The sequence below is a fragment of the Trachemys scripta genome, chromosome 1 (genome assembly GCF_013100865.1).
Source record: "Trachemys scripta elegans isolate TJP31775 chromosome 1, CAS_Tse_1.0, whole genome shotgun sequence".
NCBI lineage: Eukaryota > Metazoa > Chordata > Testudines > Emydidae > Trachemys > Trachemys scripta.
In genome coordinates, this window is record NC_048298.1 from 84479652 (window position 1) to 84498072 (window position 18421).

General features: G+C 40.7%; 1 protein-coding gene across 8 annotated transcripts in view; it reads left to right on the forward strand.

Annotated features, from left to right (window-relative positions):
* Positions 1-18421, forward strand: part of ANO4 (anoctamin 4) — a 274760-nt gene that overhangs the window by 138283 nt on the left and 118056 nt on the right. For 6 of the 8 annotated variants that reach the window (XR_004646146.1, XM_034773716.1, XM_034773710.1 and 3 more), the window contains 2 exons: positions 16497-16597; positions 16844-16945. Coding sequence is in view for 6 of the 8 variants with exons in the window: in XM_034773716.1 (XP_034629607.1) it covers positions 16497-16597; positions 16844-16945 (203 nt within the window). In the remaining 2 variants the exon portion in view is untranslated. Of the gene's footprint in view, positions 1-16496; positions 16598-16843; positions 16946-18421 lie in introns of those variants that run through there. The other 2 variants (XM_034773728.1, XM_034773749.1) reach the window with 2 other exon arrangements.

Here is an 18421-nt window from a genome sequence, read left to right on the forward strand (position 1 = left end):
GTTCCCAGGAGCAATGATAACAATTTAATATAAACATCCAAAACCATAAATCTATTACAGTAATTATATTCCTGGGTACTCAGCCACCTGGTAAATTGGATTGTTCCTTTATGAATTAAATTGATGGTTTTCACGAAGAAGAGGCTTTCTTGTCATGCCTTTATACATTTGACTTCAAAAACAGTTATACTTGAAACATAAGAATCAGCTTCTACTTTAGCTAGTGATAAGCATGTATTGATAGTAAAATATCTTGCCCTAAAACCTACTGATACCTTTTAAAAGTATTGTCAAATTACCTGAAAAGGGAAATTACCAGGAAAAGGGATAGTTTGGTGAAAGCTCCCTTCCAAAATACCACTGTGACCTGAATAATTTTTATTTTTATTTTAAAAAGTCTTCATTCCTTTATTGATTTTTTTTTAGACAGCGAAATCAAACTGTGCCTGAGAGGTACAAAAAATATCAATAAGAAACAAAAATCAAACAAACACTTTAGAAAACTAAAGTTCCAGACTGCTTCTTCACCTTACCTTGATAGCAACTCTGTAAGTCTCGTCTGCTTCCTCTTTTCTGTTCTGTTCAGGTTCTCATACTGTATTCCCATTAACTTAGCATTGAGCACCTTCCAGAGTTAGAAAATTAAACAAGGAGACTCATGGCTGTCAGTTGAAGTTTCTTCTGCATCTTTCTTCTCCTTGTCCTGCCCCCCAGGAGTAGGGGGAGAGGTAATGTCACTTGTAGGGTTTTTAGTTTGTTTGGGGTTTTCTCCATGAGTTAATGTTCTGTGTTAGTCTTCGGGAAGGGAAATTAGAAGAAGTGCTTTGTGGGTCTGGATTAGCACGTGGTGAGCTTTGTAGTAGTTCTGAGTTGCTGTTGGAAAGAGTTCCCCAGGCTCAGGTTAGTCTCCACTAAAACCCAGTCTGAGAAAAGCTTTACTCTTGTGAAAGACCGTTCCATATTTCTTGAGGCATGGAACAGTTGAGGATGGAGGGTCCTGAGGATGAGGTGGTCCTTAAGGTGTCCTAGGACCAGACCATTTAGCACTTTGAACATAAGGTTGGGGACCTTAAACTTACCCCGTTGTTCCATGGTGAGCAATGTAAAGAATGGAGAGCTGGGATGGAGTACCATTAGCAGCCTGTTTTGCTGGGGAGGCACACTGCTACATTCTGCACCAGCTGCAGTTTTCCAAAGGTTGAGGGTTTCCCGCCCAAATAACCTGCAATGCCATAATCCAGATAGGAGATGACGAAGAGATGTGTATATTATGAATGCTAAGTCACCATCAGCCACAGCATTTGCCTTCATGGCCTTATGTGGCAGAGAATTCCACAGGTTGACTCAGCTGTGCATAAATCCTCTCTCTCTCTCGATCCCAGTGCAAAGTGACTAGAATCATTATCAAATCTAAATGGTTTGAGTAGGTAGTGGTTTGCACTCAGCACTGGTGTAAATGACTTCATAATGTGCGGGGCTATGGAGAATCAGGCCTCCTGTGTCTTGAGAAAGAGAAAAACTGATAAATTCAACTCCCTTAGCTTTCTCTGCTTTTGCTGCTGGCTCTTCTTATTCATCTTAATAATGCTGACTGCTTTCCTCATCTTTCCCGCATTTAGCATTTTGCAGCATCTTTACTGCTTTCTATGTCTTGGATTTCTTATGTAATAACTAGGGCACTTCTTTGTCAGACCTTAAGAGAAACCATTTTCCTAAATACAATTCAGGGTGATTTTTCCTTTTGCCTTGCTCACAACATATACTGAAGCGCTTCATCCACTGAGAAGAGTTTATCATTTCAGACAGTTGCCAACATTTACAGCACCAGACTTTCTATTTTCCTGTTAACTTTGCTGCCACTCTGCTTTCATACCATGTATGGTCGTGCTGTTTTTCTCAGCAGTTGCACAGAACTCTTTCCTCATTAGTGCTTTGACAGTTTTGTATTCATCTGTGCCTCCTAAACTCCTAAGTTAAACTCTGCTTGAAACGCTGAATAAATGTTGAGACATCTTCTATCTTGTCCTTGTTTCCTCTTAGAACACTGTTTTAACAAGGCAGTGGAATATGGTCATTCTAGAGCACAAAGGGTTTTAATACTCTCTCCCTTAAGTAACTATTCATGAATTTAAAAAAAATATATATGGGAACCAAAATAATTGATTGCAGTAGGCCAGTAAGAAAATGTGGATTCTGTTAGCCACGGCAGTGGACACAGAACTGCTCTGCACAGTGTGACATTGTGGTTCCTCTATTTCAAAGGGATGGGCTTGCTTACTTCTAAAAATTATAAACCTAATTTGAAAATTATAGTAATCCAAAACTGTTCCTCCAGGGTTGTCAATGGAAAAGGTTTTTAATGCTGGAGGTGTTCCCACTCCACTTTCAGTCAAGCTATAGTGGATGTGGTGTAATAGTGAGGTCAAAAAGTAGTATGTGTGATTAGTAATGTTAAGTGATGGTGAAGGGGAACATCTGGAGAGAGAATGGAGCAACGTGGTGCAGAGTGAGTGAGAGAGATTGCATATGATGCTGAGGGCAGAAGTGAAAGAATCCTTGTTCTTAGCTTTTACTTTAAACTATTTCACAACTGATGACCACTTATCTTCCACTTTCTCTTTTCTCTCTAAGGCAATGTGATAACTCTTGTCAGTAAGACAATATGGTCCCACTGGTAAATATTGTATTAAGAAATACCACATACTATCTGTGGTTAAGATTTCAATGGTCCAGTTATTCAATATTCATTTCTTTTCAAAACCTAGTAGAATGAATATACATTTGTATGTTACTGTGCAATATTTTTCAACCCATTTCTTCCCTAACTGGCACACATTTCTATCCTGATATTTGAAAAGATATAATCCACAATGGTACATATTCTTTTTCAATTGAAGTCAACCTTGTGACACTGCAGTATTGAATGATGTAAAATATGGTGTCTATGCATTACATTTCTTGAATATGTTGGGTGTGATTTGATATTAAAAAGATATGGTGAAATATACATTCTTCATATTATAAATAATTGTATTTCCAGAAATGATGGTTTGTTAAGAAAATGTTCAGTGTTTTGGATATCTTTCTTTTGTCTCGTGCTATAATGTTGATGAAACTTTACCCCATACTTTACCACACCTACTGGAGAAATGATTCAATGTTTGGTGATCTTTACAGGTGGACATTTCTTTTTGAAGTTGTATTTTCATAAATTCATCAGGGAACTCTATCTATCTATCTATCTATCTATCTATAGATAGATAGATAGATAGATAGATAAGCCCAGGATTAAATTCACCTCTTTATAACATATGTAATCAGATCAGAATTGACATTGCCTAATGCTATAGTGGTGTTGGACCTCTGACCAAAAAAGATACAATTAGGGCTAACTTCTTTCCCGATAGTCTCACTCTGCAAATCCCAGGGTTCATAAATCTGTACATGCAAGCTCAGAATTGGGATAGTAGACAAAATCTATAACTTATTTATCTTGACCATTAAAATAGTTTTGTATCTCCTAACTTTTTTGTCATATGTAAAATGTTTTGTATCAGACATGCTTTATCGGTAGGTACATTGTAAAAGGCAATAATTGGCTAGTGGTGGAGATAGTGGTTAGATTATTTTTAGCCTTTTCAGCATAACATGCTAAGGGCTGATGTTGCCTTATGGCAAGGAATTAGACAAGCTCTAAGGAAAATCTTGAGTTATCCTTATCATATATTGACCTTGCTTAAAATGTAAAGCACATCTTTCAAGGCAATGAGAATTGTGTGGCTCTCCATAAGGTCAATTTTTTCCTTTTGTTCTCAGGGATATGATTAAGTATTTCAGCTTTCTGCTTTCTCTCCAGTTATAATCAGTCCATTTAAGAAATCTCAAGAACTTCTATAGAATCATCAGTATTGTCTTTTGCAGACTCTTCCAGTTCTACTAAAACATTTTTCCATCTTCAGGTAATCTAAGTAGGTACATAAACCCAGGATAATCCACTCCTACTCTGGCTGGATAAAGAGGGTTGAAGAAATGCCTAGCTCATCAAGTTGTGTTGTGTGTGGGGTTTTTTGGTTTGTTTGTTTGTTTGTTTGTTTGTTTGTTTTTGCCCACTGAAGTATAACTTTTTCTCCTCTTGGTCAGCCTGAAAGTATAACAAAGATTAATCCACTACATTGTCTATTAAGTTTGATTTTCCTTGGTCCCTTGTTGCATCCTATACTTAGGGCAGGTCTTTCAGCATGGATTCACGAAGGGGAAGTCGTGCCTGACTAACCTAATTGCCTTCTATGATGAGATAACTGGCTCTGTGGATGAGGGGAAAGCAGTGGATGTGTTATTTCTTGACTTTAGCAAAGCTTTTGATACTGTCTCCCACAGTATTCTTGCCACCAAGTTAAAGAAGTATGGGCTGGATGAATGGACTGTAAGGTGGATAGAAAGCTGGCTAGATCGTCGGGCTCAACGGGTAGTGATCAATGGCTCCATGTCTAGTTGGCAGCCGGTTTCAAGTGGAGTGCCCCAAGGGTCGGTCCTGGGGCCAGTTTTGTTTAATATCTTTATTAATGATCTGGAGGATGGTGTGGACTGCACTCTCAGCAAGTTTGCAGATGACACTAAACTAGGAGGCGTGGTAGATACACTAGAGGGTAGGGATCGGATACAGAGGGACCTAGACAAATTAGAGGATTGGGCAGAAAAAAACCTGATGAGGTTCAACAAGGACAAGTGCAGAGTCCTGCACTTAGGACGGAAGAATCCCATGCACTGCTACAGACTAGGGACCGAATGGCTAGGTAGCAGTTCTGCTGAAAAGGACCTAGGGGTCACAGTGGACGAGAAGCTGGATATGAGTCAACAGTGTGCTCTTGTTGCCAAGAAGGCTAACGGCATTTTGGGCTGTATAAATTAGGGGCATTGCCAGCAGATCGAGGAACATGATCGTTCCCCTTTATTCGACATTGGTGAGGCCTCATCTGGAATACTGTGTCCAGTTTTGGGCCCCACACTACAAGAAGGATGTGGAAAAATTGGAAAGAGTCCAGCGGAGGGCAACAAAAATGATTAGGGGTCTGGAGCACATGACTTATGAGGAGAGGCTGAGAGAACTGGGATTGTTTAGTCTCCAGAAGAGAAGAATGAGGGGGGATTTGATAGCAGCCTTCAACTACCTGAAGGGGGGTTCCAAAGAGGATGGAGCTCGGCTGTTCTCAGTGGTGGCAGATGACAGAACAAGGAGCAATGGTCTCAAGTTGCAGGGGGGAGGTCCAGGTTGGATATCAGGAAAAACTATTTCACTAGGAGGGTGGTGAAACACTGGAATGCATTACCTAGGGAGGTGGTGGAGTCTCCTTCCTTGGAGGTTTTTAAGGCCCGGCTTGACAAAGCCCTGGCTGGGATGATTTAGCTGGGAATTGGTCCTGCTTTGAGCAGGGGGTTGGACTAGATGACCTCTTGAGGTCCCTTCCAACCCTGATATTCTATGATTCTATGATTCTACACTACCCGCCTCTCGGGGATCGAATTATCGCGTCTCGTCGGGACGCAACAATCGATCCCCAAATCAATGCTTCTACTCCACCAGCAGAGGTAGGAGTAAGCGCCGTCGACCGGGGAGCCGCGGAGATCGATTTGCCGCCATCCTCACAGCGGGGTAAATCGGCTCCGATACGTCGAATTCAGCTACGCTATTCGCGTAGCTGAATTTGCGTATCTTAAATCGACCCCTCTCCCCCTGTAGTGAGGACGTAGCCTATGTTTATCATAGAAAGCTTTACACAATCTAGCAGTTTTAGCATTTGGGGGGGAGTGACATATCAGGGTTCCATCCAGGTGAGTGGGGGACTCTGTCACCCCTGCCCTTCAACCTGGAATGCCCTGCAATGCCTTGCTCCTGTAGCCTCCAATCTGGACTGTTCACAAAGAACCACCAGCATTCAGGTCATTCCCAGATGTTTGTATAACTGAAGCCTGCCAATCACACCCTTGGCTCTCCACCCACCTTGGTTATACTGCAGGGTGATCCCAACATATCCCCAGTTCCAGACTTTCCCCCAGAAATGTATGTTTTGTACTACACAGCCCTCTTCTGGGCAGTCCAACTATATTAAGTCTATTATTCCTTTAAGGGGATTGTGATAAATAAAATGGGGGGTAGCTCCCTTTGATGGACACCCAGCCATCCAGTTATCTGTAAAATCCCTCTTGGTAGCTGTTCTCTGCTTGCGTTACTTGTAAAGGGTTAAAAGTCCACCAGGTAAAGAAAAGGAAGTGGGCACCTGACCAAAAGAGCCAATGAGAAGGTAGAACTTTTTAAAATTGGGAAAGAAACTTTCCCTTTATCTGTTGTTCTCCGGAGAAGGAGACACAGCGCAGCAGTGCTATAAGCAGGAATGCTGTGTAAGGCTTAAACCAGATATAAAAATTCATCTTCCATACCCAGAAAAAAATCATTGGACAGGGCATGTTTAGGAAGACGCAATTATGTTTATTGCTGTTTATTTTTTAAGGCTTGTGGACTCCTCTGTGCTAACCCCAGATGCTTTTGTTTGCTTGTAACCTTTAAGCTAACCCCCGAGAAAGTTATTTCGGGTGCTTAATTTTTGGAATTGCTCTTTTAAATCTAGCAAAAGCCTAAGTTCCAGATGTATTTTCTTCCTTTTTGTTTTAAATAAAATTTACCTTTTTTAAGAACAGGATTGGATTTTTGGTGTCCTAAGAGGTTTGCGCATATGCTGTTTGATTAGCTGGTGGCAATAGCTAATTTCCTTTGTTTTCTTTCTCAGTTCTTCCCCGGAGAGAGGTGAAAGGGCTTGAGGGTATCCCACAGCAAGGAATTCCCAAGTGCTCCTTCCTGGGTCCAAGGGTTGTTGGGGTTTTTTTGCATTTGGGGTTTTGGCAGCATTTACCAAGCCAAGTTCAGAGAAAAACTGTAACCTTGGGAGTTTAATACAAGCCTGGAGTGGCAAGTTTTAATTTTTAGAATCCTTGTGGGCCCCAACCTTCTGCATTTGGAGTGACAGCATGGGGATTCAGCCTTGGCATGCTCCATATCTGGTTCTGCAGAGGCTAACCTCACAGAACCAATATGATAGGTTTCAGTTGCTTGGAGGGTTTCTGTGTTGAGGACAGCAGAACTAACATGAGCTATTGTTTGCCTGCTTCCTCCTAGCATAGAGCATTTATTCCTCAGGTGATCAGTTGAATTACACTGATAGCACCTTTTGGGCTCTTCTACTTTTACAGGAGATTTGGGATGAGGGTTAGAGGAATGTTTTTGGGTAAGAGAATGTTTAGGCTCCCAACGCCCTTCTCTCTTCACAGGGGCAAAATGGGATCCTCCCTTCCCACTGGTTTTAAACCCCTCTTTCTGTCACCTGCCCTCAATAGACGCCTGATTCTGTTCCTGTTATCTCAAATGGGGTTACTCAGACACTTCAGTTTAAATACACTGGATTAGATAAAGCAATCTGATTAGCTACAAAGAGAGAGATTTTAAGTGAGTACAAACAATGAGGCATAAAAGTCAGAAATGGTTACAAGAAAAATAAAGATAAAATACTTTCTAGTGGCTAACTTAACAAACTATATTAGATTCAAGCAAAATTTCTCACCATATGCTTCCAGCAAGATTACTGACCAACCACTTCAGGTTAGGACCCCTCCCCCAGAGTCAACGGCTGTTTCCTGTGTCTTCTCAGGTTAAGAGAATGTGATGGGCAGGAAGAGAGAGAGGGATGTGTGTGATATCTTGGGATGTTTGCCCCTCCTTTTATAATTTTTAGTCCCACTTTGACAAATATTTCCATCTGAGATTCAGGAGACAAAGAGTCTATGTGGAAGGATGTTCCCTGCTGGCGTTTTTTTTCACCTGTTTGAGCTTCCTTTGTTTTCCCTTCCTGCTTGATGACTCTGTTTACTGCTTAAATGCAAATTAAGGCAAGCACATATTCCTTTGTTTAGGACAGGTTTAGAACATGTGTTAATAACATTATACAGGGGACTCTTATAACTTCACATATGGTGTAGCCACACATATTTTATCAGGATATTACTGATCAGCAAGTTATGAGTTTTCAAATGATACCTCACAAGGGATACTTTGAACAAAGATTATTACTATAGCATGTAGGGTGTGAATGCAAGGGTGTATGCTGTCAGAGGGAGAAATTTTTTTAAGCAGGGACCTTTTCAATAGAATTAAACTGAATTTTTCTTCAGACAGTTGTAGTCAAATATCACCCAAATGAGTCAAGCCTATTCTTACCATTTCATTTTGCTTTAGAATCATTTCACTGATATCCTGAGTGCTCACAAAAACTCTGCCATTTACTTCTGCAGATTTTTGAACGTTCCTCTCCTGATTTGTATCAATCAAGTTTACAGATTCCTGCAGTGCATCAAAATGTTTGTGCACCATTAGTAGTCTGTATGTCACAGCTGCTTGTAAATCTACTATGGTAGTCTTTTTAAATGAGCATGTCCTGCTGTTGACATATGGTGGAATTCACGGAGGTACTTAGGTGCCTAACTCCTATTGAAATCAATGGGATCTAGGTGCCTAAAAACCTTTGTGAATCCCAGCAATAATGGAGAAGTGGAGAGGGAAGATGGCTAACTACCAACTGAAGAAGACTGAAAGGGTCTTTGGTAGATTCTGAACACAGCAAGTTTAAACAATATAAAATTAACTGTCAAAAGACAGCTCCTCAAAATATCACCAGGTCCAGCAATCCCAGGGGCAGCACAGCTGCTAAAAGTCAGATAAACAAAGTCCTGAGTCAAAAGAAAAGTGGGACAGGAACAGACACGTGGATCAACCCATCCTCACAGAGTTTTTGTACAGACACAGTTGTTGGCTATGTAGCTGGGAGGCATTCTCCACAGCCATCTTTCCTCCCATCTAGAGATAGCTCCTCCACTTGTGTTTTCTCTGGTAGTTTTACTCTTCTCTGCATCATGCAACAAAGAGGGGCAGAGAGAGTCTAAGGCCCCAATCCTGCAAGCTGATTTGTGTTGCGTAGACTCTGGCTTTCACTCATGCACAGCCCTGTTGACTTTAATGGGGTTTTCCCTATGCGAAGCAGCTTGGACAGTCCAGGTCTAAGTGACTAACTTCAGCTGTCTATTGTTATATGTTTAAGGTAGTACACTAGATCCCTTTCTGTCATAAGGTAAAGCTATAATAATTCTGTCTGAAATCTTTGTGTGTATTTGTTTTTGTTAAATTTGTAAGAATAATTGTTGGAGAAAAAATAAATTACCTTTTTCAATGTCAAAGCAATGTTTCTTCAATGACATCTACAAGGCCTCTAATAAGTGATTCATTAGCTGTAAGTATTTCCTTTTTCAAAAACTGACTAATGTGAAATAAGTCTGAAGTGGTGAAGAGTTGTTTTCATTCTCTACATTTGGTACATATCACAGAGAAAGTCCCCTGGTAAAATCTGCTACATCTGTAGAAATTAATGTTCCCTGTCTGTGGTGCTAAAAGTAATATAGGGCACTTGAGAGATTTAGCCCTTAGCAGTGTCAAACATAAGATTTGGATGCTTACAGCTCCCACTGTACAAAATGAAAAGTTAGTGTTTTAATATATCATTGTTTCCTCATCTGAAAAGGTTTAGTTTGATATCAGTGTGACCCAGGGACCTCTTGATGCCAACTGGCAGAGGGCATAAGGTGTGTGAAAGGGTTACAGGAATCCCCTGGGTCTGTTACTGTATTTACATTCTAGTTCCACCAGACTGTCATGTGAAGTCTCTAATAAAAGCCAGTGTCAAACTGGTCATCAATATCATTGTGAAATGCATGTACAAATATTGTATGGGGAGTAATGTATATACACTGAAAAATGTGTTCTTAGGGTTTGTGTCTAGGGACTGGTCACCAACAAAGGTGAGCCAAATGCTAATGAAGGATTGTGGACACTTTAGAGATAGGAAATTAACAGGAAGAGGTAAACAGCAGGAGTTATTTTGTGCAGGGTAATACAATGGACTTTTGAAATTAATATCTGAGGCACAGATGAACCCCTAGAGATTCCTTCAGTCTCCGATGACAAACTGTCAATGGGATTGGTCCTATGAGAAGAGAGTGGTTGAAAACACTGGCGAAAGAACTTTGGGTAAGCTATCTTGTAGGAGATAGGGGAATGCCTTGTTAGTTAAATGTACTCTTTAGAATGTGTTATGATTTTGTTTTATATGTAACGAGTTGTTTCCAATATTCTTACTCACTGTCACTTGAATCTCTGTTCTTTGATAAACTTATTCTTGTTTTCTCTATACATATATCTAAGTGCTGAGTGTTACGCAGAATTGTGTTTTAAGGTATAACTAGTAAGCTGTGGTGTACTGTCCCTTTGGGAACAGCAGGCCTGGTAATTCTGTGGACGTTCAGTGGATAAGGGGCTGGACAGTACAGGGAATGCTGGGAGCCCATCGCTAATCTATACAGAGAGTTCAAGGCCTGCAGACACCTAAAAGGCGGTGCTTGGGTTGCCAAAGGCTGGTGGAGTCAAGGAGCTGACCCACAGCAGACACAGACAAGACTTCTTCACGCTACAGGCAGGTGGTGGTGAGGCACCACCCTGGTTAGCCCGGGAAGCATCCCAATCAAATAAATGTGTTTGCAGGTGTATAAAAAGCCATCTTCTTGTTCATGTCCATTCAGATTTTAGGTATATGCCTTTGTAAACCCTCACATAGTTAATATTTCAAATTCCTATAGTGCCTTTCAGTTCAGAAGAAACCCTAACTCTGTTACACTAATGTAAATCCATTGAAATCAAGAAAAAATAGATATTTTAATTGTTGCAGGTTTCTGTCCCAGATGCCTCAAATCCATATTCATTCAATGCTGGCTGTTATGGTGCCTCTTGAAAACTCTGAAAGTTAGACCATAGCCATGCAAAACTCTCCCATAGAACTGTTTATGCCTCATCTGCCTCCATTCTCTAGGAAGCATTATCCCAGTCAGGGCGTATTGTTTCAGCTTCACTGATAATAATTCTGAATTATCTCACAGTAGTATCTACTTTTTTCATGGCAAGTGCATCTGAAGTCACAGTAATCAGATTTAAAAGGCTCTCTTGTTGTTCCTTTAGTCTAAGGAACTTGCAGCCCTTTCTTTCATACTACAAATTGCATTGCTCTACAGTAGACTCAGGTATGGAGATCTTAGTCACACTTCGGGCAAATGGCCTGGCCTAACTTTTTGCTCAAATCAGCCCCCCTCAAGCTTTGTCTACACTAGGGCAAGTTTTCAAACATCTGTCCCTGTTGCTAACAACATAGTCAGTTCCACTGGTGTTAGCAATGTTGGGAGTTTGTTAATGGTATTTAAGTACTGTGTCAATTAGACCTGCACTGAGCAGGATTAGATGACACATTGCTTATATACTGGCAAAAGCCAGCAGCCTGTCTATGCAATGGTTTCCGGTGTTGCTAACATCACTGGAGTTGAACTGGTGGAAAAGTTGTATAAAGTTTAACTTTATGTCCCAGTTTCATAACAGGATTTCACACTCTCACTAAATTAGTTTACAAAGTAGTGCTGTGGCTGAGTTTCTTCATTTCAGAGTTACGCTATTAATAACTGCCTGTTTCTTTTGTTGGCCAATTTTTAAAAATCATCCTATTTGTAACCTTAACCAGATAATAAGACTACTTCATTTTCTCTACAGTTTTCCTATAAGTCAAAGGCTTTACTAAAACTGTGTGCACTCTAGTCCCCTGACTCTCCAAACCTGTAATATTATTGAAAATATTTATCATTATCTAGGCCTTAAAGAAGACATTATCCATTATTTCTTAAATTTCTTTAATCCATCTGCCTATTATATTAATATAATATTTTGCCTGGAACTAAGGCATATTGACAGGACAGTAATTACCTAGATTGTTATGTATGCATATTTTAGAGATTTTGGCACTAGTTTATCCTTCCTCCAATTTTAGGACATTGCCTCTTTGGATTTTACTGCAGGTTTGCAGAACAGTAATCAATACGAGTGCTTGGTTTCTTTGTTTTTTTCGGTAGTTCACTCTACAATACTTACTAATTATTCTGCACTGTTGCTGTAACAACGTAACACTTGGAAGCCATGGATTTTGTACTTCCTGTACTACTTAATTCTAAGAAACTACATTGAGTCTGATTGTACAGATGGACGATCATTAATGCAAACAGACCAACTTTGAGAGAGAGGAGAAAATGCAGTAGCCTTTCTCTTCTACTTATTGCATAATGGTCTCAGCAGGCGCAATGCTGTCTTTCTGTCATTATCTAGGCCTAGGGTGCCTATCACTGTGATAACTCAGCACCATTCATATCAGTTTATTTAGACCTGGTCTACACATAAAGTTTAACAGCATAGTCAGTTGGGGGGTGCCTTATTTATTTATTTATTTATTTTAACCAATGCTGTTAAAAGTTCTAGTGTGGTTGCAGTTATAACCCGTATAATTCTGCTTCTACCAGTATATCTTATGCAGTTTGGGGGAAACAGGATGAGCTATAATGGTGTAAGCACTTTTATCCCATATAACTGTGTTTATATTAGAGGGTATAGCCTGTTCAACTCTTCCCATATAACTGTATCAGCAAAATGCTCCTAGTGTAGAAAAGATTGTTAGTAAATAATTGAGGTTATTGCAGGTTGTGGAAAATTCTTGATACAATTTTCAAACATTTTTCTAAATTTTCCATTTAAGGATAAAATAATCTGATCGTTCTAAGCCAGTTCCATTTTCCATTAAAAAAAAAAAGAAAAGAAAAAGACAACAAATGTAATGCTTGTGACGGGTTAATAGGTTGATGGCACTGGAGACTGAAGCCCATTATTTGTGCTACACAGAAGCAATGGAAGTGTCCATGCTGGCCTGTTTTGGAGGCTGGAACTGGAAGCATTTAGATTTAAATGGAAGAGATAATTAAAAGGACTTGTCAGAGCTGTTTTTCTATAGAAAATTGGGTTTTCAACTAGACAGAAATTTTAGTGAAAGTGTCTGCTTGCCACTAAAATTTTTGAGGTTTATGAAAAAACAATTTGCCCCCAAATTTTGACTTTTCAACCCAAAAACGTGTTGTTTTTTGCTTGTGTGGGATTTTCTTGTTGTTATTTTGTTATTTTTAAATGAAAAGTCCATTTTTCTTCTCCTGACCAGCTGTACTAATTAAGTCTCCCTGGCCATTCAGTTTGGGCCCTTCTGAAGACTGCCAACAATGGTACTAAGAGAAATATATTTTTACTCTCCTCTAAGGATTGGATTGGGAGTGCCACTGGCCACCAGACAGTTATCATCTGGTGACAAGTTTTAGTCACTAGTGCCCTGGCTCTGATCCAAACAAGTGATATAGGGTCCTTATCTCTTTCCTTTTCCCATGAGTTTCATTGCCCAGGTTTGTATTTGTTTATCATCTTCCCATCGCTTTCCAGCTGACTGTTCCTGTTGATAAACATGGTTTCGATGTGTCAGAGAGGAGTACTGTTGCGTTATATTTTGTGTCAATAATGTGAAAAATTAACTTTACCTGCGGCTTACTTTTTAATGAGCAAAGCCCTAGTTGTCAGTGGGAAGAGTGGTGAAGTTCTTTCTTTCTGTTTTCTTTTTTTAAATAATATTTTGTTTCTAGTTGTAATGCGCTCTTTCAAGCAGTAGCATGCAAGAGACTTGATTTTTGGATTGGAGTGATTTGAGTACTTTATGTTTTTCATGCTAATAAGATCATTTATTTTATATTAAGTAATAAAGGAAAAGGGCTAAACTCACCCTGCTTTACCATGGCTTTCACTGGCATGGTTGAGGCACACAGCTCCCAGAGGTAGAAAATCCACCCTGAAAAGCAGCTGCCAACTTCCCCTGTACTAGGGAGCTCATGAAGAGTTAGCACAGCCTGAAAATTGGGTGGGACTGACTGACTGGGGCTGTGTGACCAGTACAGCCAGGAAGTCCATTGATTCAAGCCATACCTGCTCCTGTCTGGAACTCCTGTAATGTCCCAGTGGGAAGAAAAGTTGCCCTCTCTAGGCAGCAGAAACCTAAGGGAGGAAGCAGTGAAAACACCCAACTCGCCTCCCTGGAGGCTGCATCCCCCAGAAGTGCAGAAGGCCTTGCTGATGCAGAGTGGTGCAATTGCCATCGCTTTGCAACCGTAAAAGTGAATCGAGCCCAATATGTTTATTCATGAAAAATGCAAGTGTAGTGTTGTTAAACATCTCTTTCCAAGGACCATATGGCCAAAACCTTGGGAAGGCTGAGGTGAGCTATTGCTTCCTCCCAAGGGTGATCTAGAAATTCCCTCTTTATATAGCTTTCTAGGTAGCTGTATATCTGGAGGGGAGGGATGGCGGGGAAGACTGAGGTTTGCCTCTGGCTGCTCTGCTGTACTCTTTCTTAGCACTCTGTACTGAATTGGGCAACAGGAGACTCAACTCAATTTTCAAATGTGGGCCGCAGTGAATGCCACATTAATCCTGCATTTGGGTGCACATTTCAGAATTTAGGCATATAAATCCCTATTCTACATGTCAAAATGTTAATTTGAGCATCGGGATGCAAGATTTTGATATCCTATTAAGGTCCCCAGGTTTGGAAACTGATCCCAGTAAACTTGGCCCGACCAGTGAAAAGGAAAGATTTGATTGCAGAAAAGACTTGGGGAGCAAAAATGTATTTGTGGTACAGGCCTCCATAGTATTAGTAATCAGAAAGATGTGACCTGTAGGTTGATACTGAATATTATCATCAATAAATGCTTTGGATTTTTCATAAAGATCGGAGATCTAAATTGACAGAAACGCACCATTATCTGTTGCTTCTCTGCAACTGCATAAACATGGTACTAAGTATATATACCACCTACTCACAATAATATACTGGAGGAGAAAGCCATAGATGAAGCACTGAAAAAGCACTTAGAAGTAGAGAGATACAGTATTTAATTACTAATCGAATGAAGAGAAGATTAACAGAAGCTATCCAAGATATTTTTGTAGCTAAGATGATTCACTGGATATTTTCTGTCAGGTATTTTATTGGGACCTATTTTCTCTCTTCAGTTTAGAAGAAAGCTGCATTTCGTTTTTTATTTCCCAGTCCAGTCTTGTTTTGCATCCACTTTTCTTTTTTTCTTTTAGAATTTCTAATGTTTTTCCTCATGAATTTTAACTATTCATAACTACTGTGAGAATATAACTTTTATATGAATAATTTCCCACTCATCCTCTTCCTCAGAAGACCCCTGAAACCCTCCAAATGTGTTTTGTTTAGATTTTCTACAGATAAATCTACAGGAATCACATTGCAAGGTATCAGTGAAACAAACCACATCCGATAAAGGAAACATTTTATTTCTCTTGACTACTTACAGATTTATGAGGCTCCTGTGTGAGAGGAAATGTTTAACATCTGAGAGATCAAATTCAGATAATTGTGGAATATCCATCCACCCATATCATTATCCTCATCCTCAGCAGTGAACAGGCCCCCTTTAACTCCAGTCATGTTTCCTGGTTATGTGTTGGTGGGTTTTGATGGTTAATAGAGAGCTGCTGTGGCTGTCACAAATTACATTATAAGTAATTCTGTGGGAATTTCACAGGTTTTTAAAAAGTATGTGAACAACTAACATTGTGCCTACATGGACAGCTATCAGCATTCTTCTTCATTACCTCTTTATACCCTGCCTTGTCCCCTAGCAACCACACAATCCCCTTACGTTTCCCATGTCCTCTCCATACAGAGCCTCACTTTCTCTCCTGGCCACCAGCAGAGCTGAATTCCTCCCCTCATCCCTCTCTGTGCACCACTATACATTCTTCTGTTAGGGTGATAGTCACTCTGATATCCTGTATCCTTTTCACCCCACCATGGGGATTGCAAGGATTGGGGGCGGGAGGGAGGTCTCCTCGCCCTCTACAATCTGTGGAATTTCCCCAGGTGGGAGAATGCAGATAGCCCAAGGTCATGCTGATTAAACCACGTCATCGTGTATTCTTTTTCTTTCATGAAAACATATACGCATGCACATGTGGTAATATCTGCTGCAGTATAACATACCTGGAAAAGAGACCCCAGGTTGGAAGGTCCTTGTGTCCTGTAGAGGGGAGAAGTAATCAGGCCTCTTGTATGCTATAGTGGCAGGATCAGATCCAAGCCTCAATCTGAGTCTGTTTCTCTCAGGCTAGCAGGAGCTAGGAGTGCATGTGAAGCAAAGCACTCAAACCTGAGGCTCAGATGAGTATTTTTTGCATTGCTTCCTGCCCATCCACTGTCATGGATACACTTTTCTGGAGGAAGACAGCCCATTGGAAGGAAATCATCAGAGCAATGTCAAGGATGAAGTTTTTTATGTGCATGTGTGCATTTGTGGAAAGAAGAAATCCTTGCAATTCTGAAACATATCTGTGGGTGGGTGAAAATTGACCAGTGTTAAAGTTTCTTTGTTCTATGGCCCTCACTTGGCTTGGTGGCTGTTCTGTTTTTCTGTTACAGTCATCTTTAACGAACAGTGATATCATCTTTGTGAAGTTGCATGCCCCGTGGGAGGTCCTGGGCAGATATGCAGAAGTAATGAATGTAAGAATGCCTTTCAGGTAGGTGTAGTTACATTTTGTGCTCAGGCTTTACTGTAAAGAGAGTGTAAAACTAAAATGGAAATGCACCCAGAAAAGCTATTCTATGAAATACCTCACATATTTAGAAAATATAAATGGAGTGACATAGATACCATATTCATTGATATTTCTTGTTAATTTGCCTGCAATTTTAGTACAATAGCAGTTTTAAATTAAGGTGACCTGTAGCAGCGCAGCTATTTTCATGGGGTATTCTATCCTTAGGCCCTTTAACCCCTTCACTGCCGGAGCCCCCTGCATACTCGTGCGCTGCTGTTTTTTAAATGGACATGTCCTTGAAATCAATGGGCAGTCGAGACGATCCAGGTACGTACGGCAGCACAGAAGGTGCATGTCTGTTGGACGTATCTGGCATGTTCGGCACTTGTAAATTGTCTGTCTGTATAGTGTGTAGTTGGGGAAATACAGAACATAAATAAGCATTCTATCTAATAGAAGACTGGAATTCAGACAGAAGATTTTCTTTTGAAACATAGAGTTTCTCTTTGAAGGAGTAGAAATGGTATTCTGTGCTACTGATGGGCAAATGAATTCCAAATGGTCATTCAGACCCACTTTTCCCTCTTGTCAAATATGATTTGTATGATGGGTTTCAATCCTGGTATTAAAAAAATCAGTTTTATTCTACTTGTTATAAAAACTTTGTTAAAATAGTGTAAAGTGTTTGGCTTAAATGGACCAAACCCAAAGCTTCAGAGGTTCTGGTTCTCCTTTCATTTCACTGAGATTACATCAGTATAGTTCCACTGATTTAATGGGATTACTCCTGATTTACTCTGATATGAGCAAGAGGAGAAGAAAGGCCAGAGTCACAAATGGTGATTGAACCCTCAGAGAACTTCTGTGGATGTCTCCTCCCCATTTTGAGATGAAAATGTGCCTTTTACTGTGTTGTCATATTCTTAGTTATTAGGAAAATGAAAGATGAATTAAGGACAGGTTTTCAGACTCAATCTGCATTTAGTAGGATTTTCATTTTAAGACAAACCTCAGAATTCTTTAGCCTTGTTTAACTTTCCCTTCTGTGTGTTTTTAACATTAAAAAGGAAAAACAATGTAAATTGTATCATGAGTGACTGCAAGGGTATTTAAAGTGTGCTACAAATATTAAGACAATGGGCCAAGTTCACCCAATGTAACTCCACTGATTTCATTGGCATAACAGTGGGATGAATTTGGCCCAATAAACTTTAATAGCACTTGTTTGTCAGGTGGGAGCATGATCCAGCAAAAAGTAGAATTTTGGGTGGAAAACCTGGGCCTTCCTGGTCTGGCTTGCTTACCAGAAGTCACCATTTTCAATAGACAGCAGTTTCAACATGCGTTTAGCTTATATTTAAAAACTAAAAATGATAGTCAGTGATTCTTTGATGTGCTACCTGTTCATGGCTTCATTCTTTGCACAGCCATTGCAAAGTATTATGTCAGTAATCTATCATATGAAATCACTGCAATGTTACTGCAAAAATGTGTACTAGACTAGGGTTACCATACGTCCGGATTTTCCCGGACATGTCCGGCTTTTGGGGGCTCAAATCCCCGTCCGGGGGGAAATCCCCAAAAGCCGGGCATGTCCGGGAAAATTGGGAGGGAGGGCTGGGCCGGGGTCGCGGGGCCGGGCCGGGGTCCAAGGGCGCAGTGCCGGGCCGGGGCCGCGGGGTCGGGCCGCCGAGGGGGTGCGCTGGGCCGCGGGCCCGGGAGCCGGGGGGTCGGGCCGACCCCGCGGCCCCGGCCCGGCTCCCGGCCCGGCACTGCGCCCCTGGACCCCGGCCCGGCACCGCG